The sequence below is a fragment of the Staurois parvus genome, unplaced genomic scaffold, assembly GCF_062004578.1.
Source record: "Staurois parvus isolate SC_StPar_1 unplaced genomic scaffold, SC_StPar_1.0 ptg001098l, whole genome shotgun sequence".
NCBI lineage: Eukaryota > Metazoa > Chordata > Amphibia > Anura > Ranidae > Staurois > Staurois parvus.
The window spans coordinates 952683-969373 of record NW_028318894.1 but is presented as its reverse complement, the minus strand read 5'-3'; the positions used below and the strand labels follow the sequence as shown (position 1 = coordinate 969373).

Sequence of the window (16691 nt, the reverse complement as noted above, 5' to 3'; positions counted from 1 at the left end):
CTTAGCGTGCACCAGATTGTATATAACATTCATATCTGCCTGTGTGTGGTCAGCCAGCTGGAGTGGAGTCTCCCTCTAATGGTGGTCAGAGGTAGTGCGGGCTGTGAAAGGGTATCCTGACCAGTCATATGCTGAAAGTCCCCCTCATTCCCTCTTTACCCAAGTCACGGGCGGACCATGCCTTGGTTAGCTAGTCATCATGGGCGTGCATTTTATCCGTGACACAGTGTATAATCCATGATGTGGGACTTCTCTTGTCCTCATTACATTGGTGTACAGAAACTCTTCCATTGTGACCTTTATTATCAAGCTCTCCCAGAATCCCTCAGCTTGGAATAATGGTCCCTGTGTCTGCAGAAACGTAGAGAATACTTCCATATACCGCGTCTCTTCATCTTGTTCATCCTTCTCGTTGGCAGAACAATGACATCTCAGCTAGACTAGAGGATGTGGGGACCACCACGGGATTATTTGGTGTTTGTAATCACCTCCCCCCTTGTTCCTGCACTGAGGGGTCCCGGCTTCCATTCCTTCTCTATACACAGAACTAAATACTTTTTGGTATAATAACTCCCATGGTTCAAACTGGGGAAACGATGAAAATATGATCTTCCTCATAGAAATTCTAACAAAAGGCAACATTTTCCATTTTAAGTCAAAATTCATTTTAAATGGTTTCCCATTCACACAGAAGGAATGTACATGCTTTGTCACTGAGCGGATTGCTATACAAATGTTTTTTATGAATAGACCCCTAAATGTCAGGAGATATAATATATTCTATTATATTGTATTATGTTATGTTAAATTATATAGACGGGAAGTATGGAGCAGATAAATGAACAGACCTCCTAGTAATGTCATTACCAGGCTGCAGCTAGGGGGAGCTCTAATGTTTGAAGTGTGCCCACAGGAGAGTGATTCCTTCTAGCTCACATATACTTTTTGTATGTCTAGTAAAATTGGACTTTTGAGGTAGAAGATTATACATTGTAGCGCCCTCCTAGTTCAGCCAGGGGGATCTACACCCTAATGGTTGGTCAGAAGCTGCTTAGCAGCTCAGGTGTGATAGCCAGAGGGGTCACAATGTGGTCAGGGGGGCTGAGATGAATATATAGGTAGTGCAGCGCTAGACAATAATATCACATAGACAAATATAATGGAATAATACAAATAAACTGATGTGAGCACATATAGAAAACTCTTACAAGGATGTGATAGAAACACATAAGTGTATAGAAGTAAATAGAACCCCAATATTCCAGATGGCCTATAAAGTGCAATAGTCCTTGTGTCCCTCAATACATGCTACATGGGGGCATAAACCCCTTCATAGTGTGTGGCATGCACAATACAATAATAAAGTGTCCTTAATGGAAAAAATCAATTCATGATAATAATTATGATCTTCATGCCGGTGTGCAACCAATCAGTGACAGTCCTCAGGGGCTGGGGTGCCCCCTCACCTTCCTGCCCCGGCCCCACAGGGCCAATCAGCCTTGCAGTATTGCTGTTCCACAGGAAAGCTTCCTTGTTAGTAGTAATGTTGGGACTCTCTCCTCCTCTGTACCGGGGTCTCCCCTGAACTCTCCTGCTTCTGAGGGCCAATGACCTTCCAAACTCGTCCCCAATGAAGTAAGAAAATCCGATATAGTGTGAAACCTTTTATTGTTAAAATATAAAGACTTGGATCTACTCACATCTGTAGATGTTTTCACAGCATTAGTTCTACTACAGCATGGGTGTACTGCATGTGTGGATATATCCGGGTGCACCAAGATGGCGTCGATGCCATATATGACGTCATTGTGCTGCCGCTCGAGCTCCTCCTACTGGCGTATCGCTGACTGATAGATGTCCTCTGTCATCTCACACAGACCTGTCAGAGCAGCACTCATGCTTTCCATAGCTAATTCTGGCATCTCCAGCTGTTCTCTAATAGCTCTGGTCTCAGTATTTAGCAACCCCATGTCCTTAGAGGTCCTCTCCAGTATATCATCAATAATGTTTGTGTCATTATTTATCATGAGTGTTATTCCCCATCCCGTGTAGGTAGGGAACCATGACCACACCTTATCACCCATCCCGTGTAGGTAGGGAACCATGACCACACCTTATTCCCCATCCCGTGTAGGTAGGGAACCATGACCACACCTTATCACCCATCCCGTGTAGGTAGGGAACCATGACCACACCTTATTCCCCATCCCGTGTAGGTAGGGAACCATGACCACACCTTATCCCCCATCCCGTGTAGGTAGGGAACCATGACCACACCTTATCCCCCATCCCGTGTAGGTAGGGAACCATGACCACACCTTATCACCCATCCCGTGTAGGTAAGGAACCATGACCAAACCTTATCACCCATCCCGTGTAGGTAGGGAACCATGACCACACCTTATCCCCCATCCCGTGTAGGTAGGGAACCATGACCACACCTTATCCCCCATCCCGTGTAGGTAGGGAACCATGACCACACCTTATCACCCATCCCGTGTAGGTAGGGAACCATGACCACACCTTATCACCCAGCCAGTGCCATTAGTACAGTGTCAGTATATAGAATGTTTCACTGATCTCTGTATTCCTGCCACTAGTGACATCACATAGTGTCAGGGTCAGTAAGCCCCTCCCAGCCAGGGTCAGCTGGCGTTAGATTGGCCGCACACTGTCGCACTCACGCTATAGGTCGCTGATCACCGCCATTACTAGTATAGTGTTTGTACGGATCAATATATTGATCATGAACAGAACTATACTAGTGCCGGCTTTGTATAGTGTCCCCAATACTCAGTGTTAGCCGGATCGGCCCGGTCACTGCCAGCACTAGTGTTCAGCCCCTCCACTGTTCTTCACAGAAGATTTGTACCAATTGTGGGCCAAGGCAATTTATACCCCACAATACATGGCCGCCCCCTAAATTCAGCTCTTGTCACACAATTCACATGGAACTCTATCACCGTTTATGAAATTAAAACTTATTGGGCCGAACCCTCAACATGGACATTACAGAAAAGAATGAATTGCAGTCATATTGGTCCGCAGACCCGATTCATCGTATGTCCGTGTTCTCTGCTGGTACATATATGTCCAACATGGACCAGCAATGTACTGGAACATCGCTGGACTTGGAGTGGTTATACCGGGAGGATGCTTGCAGCTACAGGCATCATTCTAGTGCTGGTTTATTAGCTGGTGGGCGGCTTTCATGTAAAAGTAATCCTAGTGGCCAATTAGCTGCACAATTGTTTTTATGATCATTTTAAATGATTTCCTATAGCAGCAAATCTGATGAGATGAATGAAGTGGGTGTAAAGTGGAAGCAGTGGATCTGCAGGGAGCAGCATCTTGAGCACAAAGCACTTTATGTTGTGGATGGATTTGCACACGGTTCAGTTTCCTTCATTTATTGATAAACCCCATAAGACCAATGAAGTGGGTGTAAAGTGGAAGCAGTGGATGTGCAGAGAATAGGATTTGGAGCCCCGAGCTCTTTATCTCTGAATGTCTCCACATATTTGTAGTGTATTTGTGATGATTTCTGTGCACACACAATAGGACAGCGCTGTGACACATAATGCTCTTCTAGATGACAGGGAATCCTTCCCTTTGTTACAGCAGCAGTCCGCTAGAAGGTTTTTGTAGGTTTGGAGTTGTTACACATAGCGCGGGTTTTATCCATTTATAGTGATGACATCATTGCCCAAATCTGGGGGTCACCAGCCATTTCCACCCTTTACTCCCAGCTGGGGGGCTTTGTATCCATATACCAGATGTTCTACAGGACTAAATCTGCAATCAATGTTACTGCAAAATCAAAGGGGCCAAAACCCCTCCCCCGAGCAGTCATATATTTCTGTCCCCCTTGGTGGGAGTGGAGGTGACCCCTCTATAAGGATCTACAGTCCATACACACCCAGCACAAGGCCGGGGTCACACTACCAGACGCTTCTCGGGGCTGCAGTTCCTCTGAGTTCCACAAGGTGGGGATCTCACTTCTACCCAGACAGGAAGTCTCTATGGAAGACAGACAGGAAGTGATGTCAGGTACAGACAGGAAGTGATGTCAAGTACAGACAGGAAGTGATGTCAGGTACAGACAGGACGTTCCAGGGGAGAGGTGAATCAGGAAGAAGTAGAGAGGAGACATTCCTGGATCTGGCTGCAGAGGAGGTAATATGTAGATGAACCCCTTCAGGGGAGGAGTTGATGATAATATATTTGCTCCCAAAGCTGGCCTACATGGCCCAATGTCCCTCCATCCGGAGTCAGAGAATCCTATGACATCACACTAACCTCACAGCTCCTCCTCCCAATGTCCCTCCATCCGGAGTCAGAGAATCCTATGACATCACACTGACCTCACAGCTTCTCCTCCCAATGTCCCTCCATCCGGAGTCAGAGAATCCTATGACATCACACTAACCTCACAGCTCCTCCTCCCAATGTCCCTCCATCCGGAGTCAGAGAATCCTATGACATCACACTGACCTCACAGCTTCTCCTCCCAATGTCCCTCCATCCGGAGTCAGAGAATCCTATGACATCACACTGACCTCACAGCTCCTCCTCCCAATGTCCCTCCATCCAGAGTCTATATATCCTATGACATCACACTGACCTCACAGCTCCTCCTCCCAAAGTCCCTCCATCCAGAGTCAGAAAATCCTATGACATCACCCTGACCTCACAGCTCCTCCCCCCAATGTCCCTCCATTCAGAGTCAGAGAATCCTATGACATCACACTGACCTCACAGCTCCTCCTCCCAATGTCCCTCCATCTGACATTTTTCTGATGCTCTTAGGATGTGGGGTCCCTTGGTATCCTCACATGTAAAGTGGGACTGTTGGTCCTGCGTTGTATGTAATGACATCAGAATGCTGCAACAAGCCTATACCCTGCGTAGTGTGGGGGTCCTGTGGGGGGAATTATACCTCAGCCTGAAGTGGGGCTTTAATAAAATGGAGACCTGAATGGAGAGGTGAGGAGGATTCTGGGAATATCATTTGATGTGACTATTTGTGTTCAGATGTAGAGTTTTCCTCCTGTGAAGTCTGGAGATCATATGACATCACATTGCCTCCACCTCCCTCCCTGATAGAAGAGAGAAAGAAGAAGAAGATTCTAGAAGTCACCAGAGAGATCACTGAGCTGCTGACAGGAGAGGTGAGCGGTGCCGGGAATTCTGGGACATTCTCCAGTAACAGACAAGGGATGTGTCTGGATGGTGACTGTATCATTGTGTGTGTCAGGTTCCTATAAGGTGTCAGGGTGTCACTGTCTATTTCTCCATGGAGGAGTGGGAGTATTTAGAAGGACACAAGGATCTCTACAAGGACGTCATGATGGACAATCAGCCGCCCCTCACATCACCGGGTAAGAGGAGACTTTATTGTAAAGGAGAGAGCAGTACGGAGGATCCACCTAGATCCCCCATCATCTGATAAACACATAGAAACAATGGATTCAGTCAGTGTGTGTGTTTCCTACAGATGGATCCAGTCATGGGAACCCACCAGAGAGATGTCCCCGTCCTCTGTATTCCCGGGATTCCACACAGGAAGGTCACACCATCCCTCACCATCATCAGGTAGATGATGACAATTATTGGTAGTTGTGATTTATACACAGCATGTTTGTTACAATGAATGTTTTATTATATCTTTCAGAGTGGAATCCTCGGGGATGATAATATTGATGTTAAAGAAGAGTATAAAGAGGAGGATGAGGAGTATGGAGTGATGGAGGAGTTTTCAGAAGGACACAAGGATATGATGGAGCCACCTAATACCAGGAACCCACCAGAGAGATGTCCCCGTCCTCTGTATTCCCGGGATTCCACACAGGAAGGTCACACCATCCCCCACCATCATCAGGTAGATGATGACAATTATTGGTAGTTGTGATTTATACACAGCATGTTTGTTACAATGAATGTTTTATTATATCTTTCAGAGTGGAATCCTCGGGGATGATAATATTGATGTTAAAGAAGAGTATAAAGAGGAGGATGAGGAGTATGGAGTGATGGAGGAGTTTTCAGAAGGACACAAGGATATGATGGAGCCACCTAATACCAGGAACCCACCAGAGAGATGTCCCCGTCCTCTGTATTCCCGGGATTCCACACAGGAAGATCACATCATCCCTCACCATCATCAGGTAGATGAGGAACAATCACTGATAGTATCATTAGGATCTGTACATTATAAAAAAAATGTACAAAGCGAGTGCCATCCAGTCAGCAGCTAAGCACTGAAGGTAACCAACATAAACCTTACAATAGAATAAATAAAATAGTGCAGCGCTAAAATAATGATTCAGATAAAAGGGAGGTAAAAATAAACAATAAATAATAACATTTTTTGTAAATAAACAATATATGTGAACTCACTTAAAAAATTCAAATGGAGACTAGTTAGCAGCTTAGCACAAAGATAACTAGATAAAACCTTTAGATGTACATAAAGTATATAAGTGCAGAGCTCACACTAAATAAATAAATATGACATATAGTTTGTATCAGTGACTGAAAATATATAGGGCAAATAATTTGTGTCAGTGACTAGATAGTGCCCATATAGTCCCAAAAGCTTCAATTGGTGCTTGTGCTCGTGGAAACAGAAGAAATGCGCACTCACCAGACACACAATATTAGTGCGTGTTATATCTTATATCCTGGTGTCATCAAGGTAGTCATCTGAGCCAGTTGTGGAAAAACGCTTCCTCTCAAGGTGGATGGGTCCCAGGACTTTAAATGTTGATGATCCAGGGGTGTCCAGAGTTCCCCTTAAGGGATAGGTGGGTGCAGCTCACAAGGGTTAACTGGAGGCTCCCTCTCTGGAGGTAATGAACTGGTACTGGGTGTCGTCCCCGAATAAAGATGGCCACCGGAGCTCCATGATGCTTCAACGTGACTTGGCTCCTCCTTACACGTTACATGCGCACGCACATCATCAAACGAAGATACCATTGGCGCCATGACGTGACATAAGGCTTTAAATAGGCAGAATGGCGCATGCGTATCAAGCCGGCACCATTTTGCTGAAGCCTAAAGAGATTGCTTACTCTCGTGCGCTGATGTGCCATTATACTAGAGGTTTTTTATATAGATAAAAAGAGTATGTACATTCGTTCGCTTATGCGGTATATTACCTTAAATTCTAAATGTCAAAAGAGTATAATATATTAAAAACTCCTAACATGGGGGCGCATGCGCGGCCGGCTCGGGGATGGACGCACTATAGCCGCTGCTCCGTCCACCCGCCAGCACTGAAGCGGCACACTACGGCCCCAGAGAAAACAAACCCCAAACAGCTGATCACGGAGGGTGCCCGCAGCCCACTAGACATGCCCCGCAGGAAAAAAAGCCCGGGGCAACCAGGGAAGTTAACAAATTTCTTCCCGGCCGTTCAGCCGGGAATCCAAGATGGCGGCCACCATGCGGAGATGCAGGGAGTCGGCAGAAGCCAGGAGGGGGACTACAGCTCCCAGCCTGTGGATCCCAGGCTGCAGCACCAGCTCTATCCAGGGGACCCGGGTGAGTTGTCTCCCCCATTGTCTCCCACGTCCTGCAGCCCTGTAAAATCAAAGCTGCGGCTTGATAGAGACCCTGAGGACGCATGCCAGGCCCTAAACTTTACGCCTCAACCACCACTTCCCAATCTGCCTGACTTAGACGCATTCCCAGCATCTGACCAACCGCTAACCGAAATCTGTATGAAGAATATGCTGACACTATTGCGCCAAACTTTGCATAATGATATTTCCGCACCACTGACCCAAATTACTACTCTGGTCCAAAGACAGGAACGCAGGATCCGCCATGTTGAAACCAACATAACGGACATAGTGGAAGCGCACAATGATTTGATTGATGCTCATGCGGATCACGCGTCAGATATCGAACAAATCAACCTCAAATTGGCCGATATGGAGGATCGATCACGCCGTAATAACATCAAATTTAGAGGAATTCCCGAAACGGTGTCTAACGAGGCATTACTACCATATCTACATCACTTCTTTAAGCTGCTTATCCCCACACTCTCTGAGGTAGAGGCCATAATCGATCGAGCACATCGACTGCCTGAGCCTTCATTCTTGTCCGCAACCATTCCTAGAGAAGTGCTCGTCAGAATACACTTCTACCATATTAAGGAGAGAATTATGATGGCGGCCAGGAATCCACCTCCACTACCGTCCTCACACGCAACTTTGCGTCTTTATGCGGATTTATCTAAAGCCACACTAGCCAACAGGAAAAAAATGATACCAATCACGAAAGCGCTTAGAAATCACAATATGGCCTATCAATGGGGATTCCCCACTAAAATAATAGTGCGTCATCAAGGCAGAATCTATAATATTAAAAATCTAGAGGCCGGTCTGGACTTCCTTAAGGCCTGGAGCATTTTACCTGCGGACCCACAGAAGAACAACCCTGGTTCTGTGCAAAACATGGAAGCAACCTGAAGGGCTAAGCGGCACTAGCCGTGGTTATATTTCCTCTCCTCTTTCCCTGGAGGCGTTCTCTGAACTCTCATATTGCTGGCGATCGGCCTGAACCCAATGATCTGTAATTTCACAGTTGTGTTTAGATATGACCCTATCGGGGGTCATATCCTGTTTGATTCCCCCACCTTTGATGTAGCAATCCTGGCTACACCGTTTACTTGCTTTATGTGCAAGTGTTTTTTTAGTGTTATTTTTCCCTCTTCACTTACCCCTTCCAATGGCACCAACAAATGTTCATTTTTGACGCAAAACTTCTTCCCCGTGACCATGACTACCACTAGAATAAAAAACACCACGAATATGTCCGAGACCCCATTTACAAATGATTATCATCAAATCCTTTAATGTGCGAGGCCTCAACTCCCCTTTTAAGAGATCAATGCTAGCAAGAGAAGTCCGAAAGTTTCAAACAGATTTACTCTTCATACAGGAATCGCACTTTGCCACGGATAAAATTCCTAAGCTGTATCTACCTCGCTTCTCTCAACTATTCATGGCAACGAACGGGAAAAAAAAAAATGGAGTTATTATCGCGGTTAACGATGCCTTTTCTTTCAAACTTACCTCTACTGTAATTGACCCGCAAGGTCGTTATATTATTATGATATGCCAAATTAATGAGATTTCGCACACCTTAGTGAACGTTTATGGCCCTAACAGTAAACAACTTAAATTTCATCGGAAACTCCAGAATCTTATCTCCCAACATCAGCAAGGCAGACTTATTATTGGTGGAGACTTTAATGTTCTCAGTGACTCACTCCTAGACTCTTCTAATAAAAAACCCAGCAACCTCAACTTTAACCGTTTTCTGCACGACCATGACCTATATGACATCTGGAGATGTCAGCATGGTGCGGAAAGAGACTACACCTACTTTTCACCGCCACATCTGTCATACTCTAGAATTGATATGTTCATCACGGACAAATGGACTCTACAACACGTGATGTCCTCTCACATTGGTACTATAACCTGGTCTGACCATGCACCGATCACCGTATCCTTGGAGGACACCCAGCGGTCGGCGATCCCACCTATTTGGAGACTCAACTCTACAATTTTGAATACACCAGAAAACCAGAAATCCATATTAGAAGCACATGACCTTTTTTTTTAAACTAACCTTACCCCGGAAATGTCTATTACCACACTTTGGTTAACATATAAGGCTTATATGAGAGGTATCCTCATCCAATTAACTTCTCGCATTAAAAAACAGCGGTCTCAGCAAATTGACCTACTCCTTGCTTCTATTCGTAGAAACAAGCATATTAATAAACAACATCCAAACGCTACCACAACCGCGGCTTTAAACCGAGATAGGGACAAACTCCGCACTGCTCTTTTACACGTTTATGATACGAACCTCCAAAAACTCCTAATATATTGAAATATATTGGTGATGCAGGTGTGGTAATGCTTTATATGATTAGATAAACCATTTCAGACGTCAAAGGTATAGCACTTATATGAGTGTTGGAAGTGATTGCTCTACATTAAAAATTATTGATCAACTGTTGTATATTAATATCGATAAAGGATATTAATAATTAATAAGTAAAAGAAAAAAAAAGTTGTATAAGAATATCAGCAAAATCATAATAAAAAAATAATAAAGTCAAATAATGATACCATTAAAACACCTTTTGTATTCAAATAATAAAATAAGTAAAATATATACTGGTGTCCATTATAGTAAAATTATAAATAATTATATTATATAAAAAAAAAATTTAGAACAAAAAATGGACATCAGAAGGATTTGGCAAAGATCCGATGAGCGTTAACGAATGTACTAAAACTGAAATCGCATATGATATGAATATAACAGTATTGTAAGAATAATACATAAAAATTTAAATATTTATGCTAAAAGTACACATTAAAAAACGTTCAAATGAAATTACTATTATCGATAAAATAATTATCATCTAACTCAATATTGAGTCCTGCCGGGTGCAGGGTACCTAACTCGTAAATTTGTTTGGTCTCCAGTTGGGATACTGCCCGAGTCTTATATGTCCCTCTCTAGTGCGGGATGATAGTATCTATCCCTATGAACATAAGTGAGGAGGGATCTCTCTTCTGATATCACCTATAATGTGAGGAGAGGGAATGCTCCTTATATCCTTTTTTAATATTATAAATGTGCTCCGGAGACGGTCCCTCAACCTTCTCGTGGTACGACCCACATACTGTTTGGAGCATTCTAATAGATAGACTACATATTTCCTATTACAGCCGATGAATTTGTCTATATTATATGTCTTATTAGTTTGATTAGAAACATATCTGGTTATTTTTTTCTTTCTAGTATCATTAGGATCTGTACATTATCTGCATTGTTACCACTGATGGCATTTTATTATATATTCAGAGTGGAAACCTGAGAGATCCTAAAGTTGAGGTTAAAGAAGAGATAAAAGAGGAGGAGGATGAGGATGGGGGGATGGAGGAGTCAGAGCTTCTAAAAGAACACAAAGATCTGTACCAGGACACCATGGTGGAGTCATCCAGCTACAGGAACCCACCAGAGAGATGTCCCCGTCCTCTGTATTTCCGGGATTCCACACAGGAAGGTCACACCATCCCTCACCATCATCAGGTAGATGAGGAACAATCACTGATAGTATCATTAGGATCTGTACATTATCTGCATTGTTACCATTGATGGCATTTTTATTATATATTCAGAGTGGAAACCTGAGAGATCCTAAAGTTGAGGTTAAAGAAGAGATAAAAGAGGAGGAGGATGAGGATGGGGGGATGGAGGAGTCAGAGCTTCTAAAAGAACACAAAGATCTGTACCAGGACACCATGGTGGAGTCATCCAGCTACAGGAACCCACCAGAGAGATGTCCCCGTCCTCTGTATTCCCGGGATTCCACACAGGAAGGTCGCACCATCCCTCACCATCATCAGGTAAATGAGGAACAATCACTGATAGTATCATTAGGATCTGTACATTATCTGCATTGTTACCATTGATGTCATTTTATTATATATTCAGAGTGGAAACCTGAGAGATCCTAAAGTTGAGGTTAAAGAAGAGATAAAAGAGGAGGAGGATGAGGATGGGGGGATGGAGGAGTCAGAGCTTCTAAAGAAACACAAAGATCTGTACCAGGACACCATGGTGGAGTCATCCAGCTACAGGAACCCACCAGAGAGATGTCCCCGTCCTCTGTATTCCCGGGATTCCACACAGGAAGGTCACACCATCCCTCACCATCATCAGGTAGATGATAGACAATTATTGGTAGTTGTGATTTATACACAGCATGTTTGTTACAATGAATGTTTTATTATATCTTTCAGAGTGGAATCCTCGGGGATGATAATATTGATGTTAAAGAAGAGTATAAAGAGGAGGATGAGGAGTATGGAGTGATGGAGGAGTTTTCAGAAGGACACAAGGATATGATGGAGCCACCTAATACCAGGAACCCACCAGAGAGATGTCCCCGTCCTCTGTATTCCCGGGATTCCACACAGGAAGGTCACACCATCCCTCACCATTACAAGGTTGGTGGGATGGAGAATCTAGAACATGAACTTGTGGAGACAATGTGTGGATTTTGTGTGTGATGTCACAATCATAAATCTTACATTTTACAGATGATATTTTCTCTCATTTCCTTGATTTAGAGTGGAGATCCAATCGATATAGAATTTGAGGTGAAAGCAGAAGAAGAAGAGGCGTATGTGAGGGATGATCAGCAGTCTATGGAGGAGGATGGAATAACGGGGACATTTATAGAGGAGGACACTCCTACAGAGATCAGCACAGGTGGGTCATGAACACTAAATCCATTCCTCCACCCATACTGCTCACTGATTGGTCCAGAGTAGGGCGGGGACTGGGTGATATCAGCCTGTAATCCCCTGGTCACTTTCCTGAGCTGTGTTCCCCGTCCTGTATTCCTGGATTTCTCTCGGATAATCTTCCTTCTCTGTGCTGCAGACACAATTTATGTCTCTAGACTGGATTTATGGAGGTTCTGGGGTTCAGCTGGCAGCAAAATGTTCATTTTCACCAAAAATGATACTAGACCTAGGCACCTGGGGTGTGTGATTTGGGTCTTCTGTCCCATGTCCGGGTCTAGTAAGATCTCTGACAGAACATTTCTCCCAGGATTCCTTGCTCTGTGGTCTGCTGGCTGTGCCAGGTGGAGGGATATGTCTGTAGTGTCTCAGACCCAAGTCACTGAGTGCAGTCTCAGGAGATGGGAGGCAGCGGTGTGGGATCTCTGCAACTTGTCTACAGTAAACATTTAATCTTCCACTGATTACTGAATACCAATATTATGAGTCCTGACCCTTACACTGTATAACTTATATTGTACATTACATACTCCTGACCCCTGCACTATATACTCTATATTGTACATTACATACTCCTGACCCCTGCACTATATGCTCTATGTTGTACATTACATACTCCTGACCCCTGCACTATATACTCTGTTGTACATTACATCCTCCTGACCCCTGCACTATATACTCTATGTTGTACATTATATACTCCTGACCCCTGCACTATATACTCTATGTTGTACATTTCATACTCCTGCACTATATACTCTGTTGTACATTACCTCCTCCTGACCCCTGCACTATATACTCTATGTTGTACATTACATACTCCTGACCCCTGCACTATATACTCTGTTGTACATTACATACTCCTGACCCCTGCACTATATACTCTATGTTGTACATTACCTCCTCCTGACCCCTGCACTATATACTCTATGTTGTACATTACATACTCCTGACCCCTGCACTATATACTCTATGTTGTACATTACATACTCCTGACCCCTGCGCTATATACTCTATGTTGTACATTCCATAGTCCTGACTTCTGCTCTCCCCCTCCCCCCACTGCTATATATACACATAATATGGATTCTCTTTTGTTAAACCCATTTCCTCCCAGCTGGACATTTTATATCGGATGATGTGATTGGAGCACAGACTTTTACATGGTGATAATAATGTGATAACATCCTCGAACTTTTGACCCTTAAACAGGAAGTGATAATGAGGGAGGAGTCAATACCCCAATGATGGTGGTCTTCAGGATCAGTCCAGTCTTCATCTTGGTTGTTCTCCCCCCCATCCTCACTCTCTGACCTCTGGTGGGGCTCAGCCCAGCTGTTCTTCATGACTAAATCATGGACTAAATAAGGAAGTGCAATACTTCTTGTGTTGGGAAGATGGCGATGAGTGATAGAGGGGGTGGGGACCCTCGTCCTATAATCCCCTCATCACTGTCCCTCCTATAAAAGACAGTTCTGGTTGTTTCCTCACTCTCTGACTAAGGTCCATGAATAAAGAAATGACCTGGTAGGAGATCAGAGGAGCCATTTCCTAGTTCCCTTGAGGGTGGAATTGAGACCAAGCTGCCTGATGTGGGCGGAGTCCTAGTTTGGGGGAACCAATCAGCTCCTGTCTAGTAATCTTTGTCTTTTAGTCCATGGCCGGGAGATGAGGAAAACCTCAGAGGATTGTCTCACTTTGTCTCCAGACTGGAAAGTAGAAGATGAGGACATCACACAGTATAGTCCAGGAGAAAACCCGGCTCCCTCCAATGTCCATCCGGCACCACTCAGTGTAGATGGACCATCGGATTCCTCGTATCCTGAGGAACCTCAGACTGTGCGGGACCAGGCCGGCCTTCCAATAGGGAAGAGCTTCTCCTGTACTGAGTGCGGGAAATGTTTCCATTGTAATTCCAATCTTAATAGGCATAAAAGATCTCACACAGGAGAGAAGCCGTATTCCTGTCTTGAGTGTGGGAAATGTTTCCATTCTAAATCCCATCTTAATTTGCATAAAAGATCTCACACAAGGGAGAAGCCGTATTCCTGTCCTGAGTGTGGGAAATGTTTTTCACAAAAATCCAGTCTTAACACACATCAGAGATCTCACACGGGGGAGAAGCCGTATTCCTGTCCTGAGTGCGGGAAATGTTTTTCACAAAAATCCAGTCTTTACACACATCAGAGATCTCACACGGGGGAGAAGCCGTATTCCTGTCCTGAGTGTGGGAAATGTTTTTCAGTGAAGTCCAGTCTTTACACACATCAGAGATCTCACACGGGGGAAAAGCCACATTCCTGCTCTGAATGTGGTAAATGTTTTACACTGAAGTATTATCTTTACATACACCAGAGATCTCACACGGGGGAGAAGCCATATTCCTGTCCTGAGTGCGGGAAATGTTTTTCAGTGATGTCCAGGCTTTACAAACATCAGAGATCTCACAAGGGGGTTAAGCCATTTTCCTGTCTGGAGTGTGGAAAATGTTTTTCAGATAAGTCGAATCTACAAAGACATCAGAGATGTCACAATTTGGAAAAGCCATATTCCTGTCCTGAGTGCCGGAAATGCTTTTCAGCTAAGTCCATTCTTCATAAACATCAGAGATCTCACATGGGGCAGAAGCTGTATTCTTGCCCTGAGTGCGGGAAATGTTTTTCACGGAAGTCTAGTCTTCACACACATCAGAAATCTCACACGGGGTGAAAGCCGTATTACTGTTCTGAGTGTGGGAAATATTTTTCAGAGAATTCCAATCTTCATAAACATCAGAGATCTCACACAGGGGAGAAGCAGTTTTCTTGTCCTGAGTGTGGGGAATGTTTTTCATGTAAGTCCTGTCTTCACACACATCAGAGATCTCACATGGGGGAGAAGCGGTTTTCTTGTCCTGAGTGTGGGGAATGTTTTTCATGTAAGTCCTGTCTTCACACACATCAGAGATCTCACACGGGGGAGAAGCGGTTTTCTTGTCCTGAGTGTGGGGAATGTTTTTCATGTAAGTCCAGTCTTCACATACATCAGAGATCTCACACGGGGGAGAAGCCGTATTCCTGTCCTGAGTGCGGGAAATGTTTTTCAGTGAAGTCCCAACTTAAACTACATCAGAGATTGCACACAGGGGAAAAGCCATATTCCTGTTCTGAGTGTGGAAAATGTTTTTCACAGAAGTCTAGTCTTTACAGACATCAAAGATCTCACACGGGGGAGAAGCCACTTTCCTGTCCTGAGTGAGGAAATGTTCCTCACTGAAGTCCTGTCTTCCTGTACATCAGGGATCAAGCATGTGTCATGGGTCACTCGGATGATGTCCCCAGGTGGCTCCGCCTCTTACATATTTGAGAGCTGTCAACCAGACTTAGAGCACAGGTCTGGGCAGCCATCGTCGGGAACAAAACCTTTTTTCTTTTTGTGGGTCGCCGGTGGCGGGCTTCGTGATTGACGTTGGATCTACTTCGGGGGACATTCTTTTAGATTCTTCTTTTATTAAAGGACTTCTCAAAGACCATGTTCTGTCTTTTTTTATGCTACACTTTTTGCTTTTTTTGTGAATGAGTAGCAGTACCATGTACCCCATACTCATTCACAAAGGGGGGGCTGGAATCTGGTGGCCCCCTTGATAAAGGGGGCTTCCAGATTCTGATAAGCCCCCTGCCCGCAGACCCCAAAAACCGCCGGCCAGGGTTATCAGGAAGAGGCTCTTGTCCCCAGCAACATGGGGATAAGGTGCTTTGGGGGGAGCCCCCCTACCCCAAAGCACCCCCCCATGTTGAGGGCATGTGGCCTGGTATGGTTCAGGAGGGGCGGAGCGCTTGCTCAACTCCTCTTTTCCTGACCTGCCGGGCTGCTTGCTCGGATAAGGGTTTGGTATGGATTTGGGGGGGTCCATGCCATTTTTTTTGTTTTGTCATGAGGTTATCCTTTAAGATCTATACCAAACCTGAGTGGCTTGGTGTGGATGGAAGGGGGGACCCCTGAAGGACTTGGTGTGGATGGGAGGGGGGACCCCACACCATTTTTTATTTATTATGGTGCTGGTTTTTGAATGTAATTCTCCCTTTTATTTTCTTCACTATAGCTCAGAAATTCACCTGTCACTTCCCCCAGCTAAAAGAGAAAGTTTTCTTGGAGTTTATGTCCCTAAAGGAAACAATGTTTACTTTGAGTTTATTAAAAGATACAAAGTTTTCTGTAACTTCGGGGAAAGTGACTTCTAAGCTTGTGAACTATAGTGAAGAAAAAAAAAAGGCGGCATTTGCATTTAAAAATCAGCGCCGACATACACTTTGTATTGTGTAAACTGACGCATTATTTTCAATGGATTTTCATTCGTAAACC

The 16691-nt window shown here is 44.4% G+C and overlaps 2 protein-coding genes across 2 annotated transcripts in view; both read left to right on the top strand.

Moving 5' to 3' along the window:
- LOC149440279 (uncharacterized) overlaps window positions 1-15742 on the top strand; it is a 60962-nt gene extending 45220 nt beyond the window's left edge. The window contains 1 exon segment of the mRNA XM_089658836.1: window positions 14225-15742. Coding sequence (XP_089514962.1) covers window positions 14225-15587 — 1363 coding nt within the window. The 3' untranslated portion in view covers window positions 15588-15742.
- On the top strand, window positions 448-11513 carry LOC149440280 (uncharacterized). Its single transcript, XM_089658827.1, has 4 exons — window positions 448-480; window positions 5675-5881; window positions 10903-11130; window positions 11220-11513. The coding sequence occupies exons 1-4, from the start codon at window positions 448-450 to the stop codon at window positions 11511-11513; spliced, it is 762 nt and encodes a 253-aa protein (XP_089514953.1).
- Window positions 15743-16691: the final 949 nt, after the last annotated feature.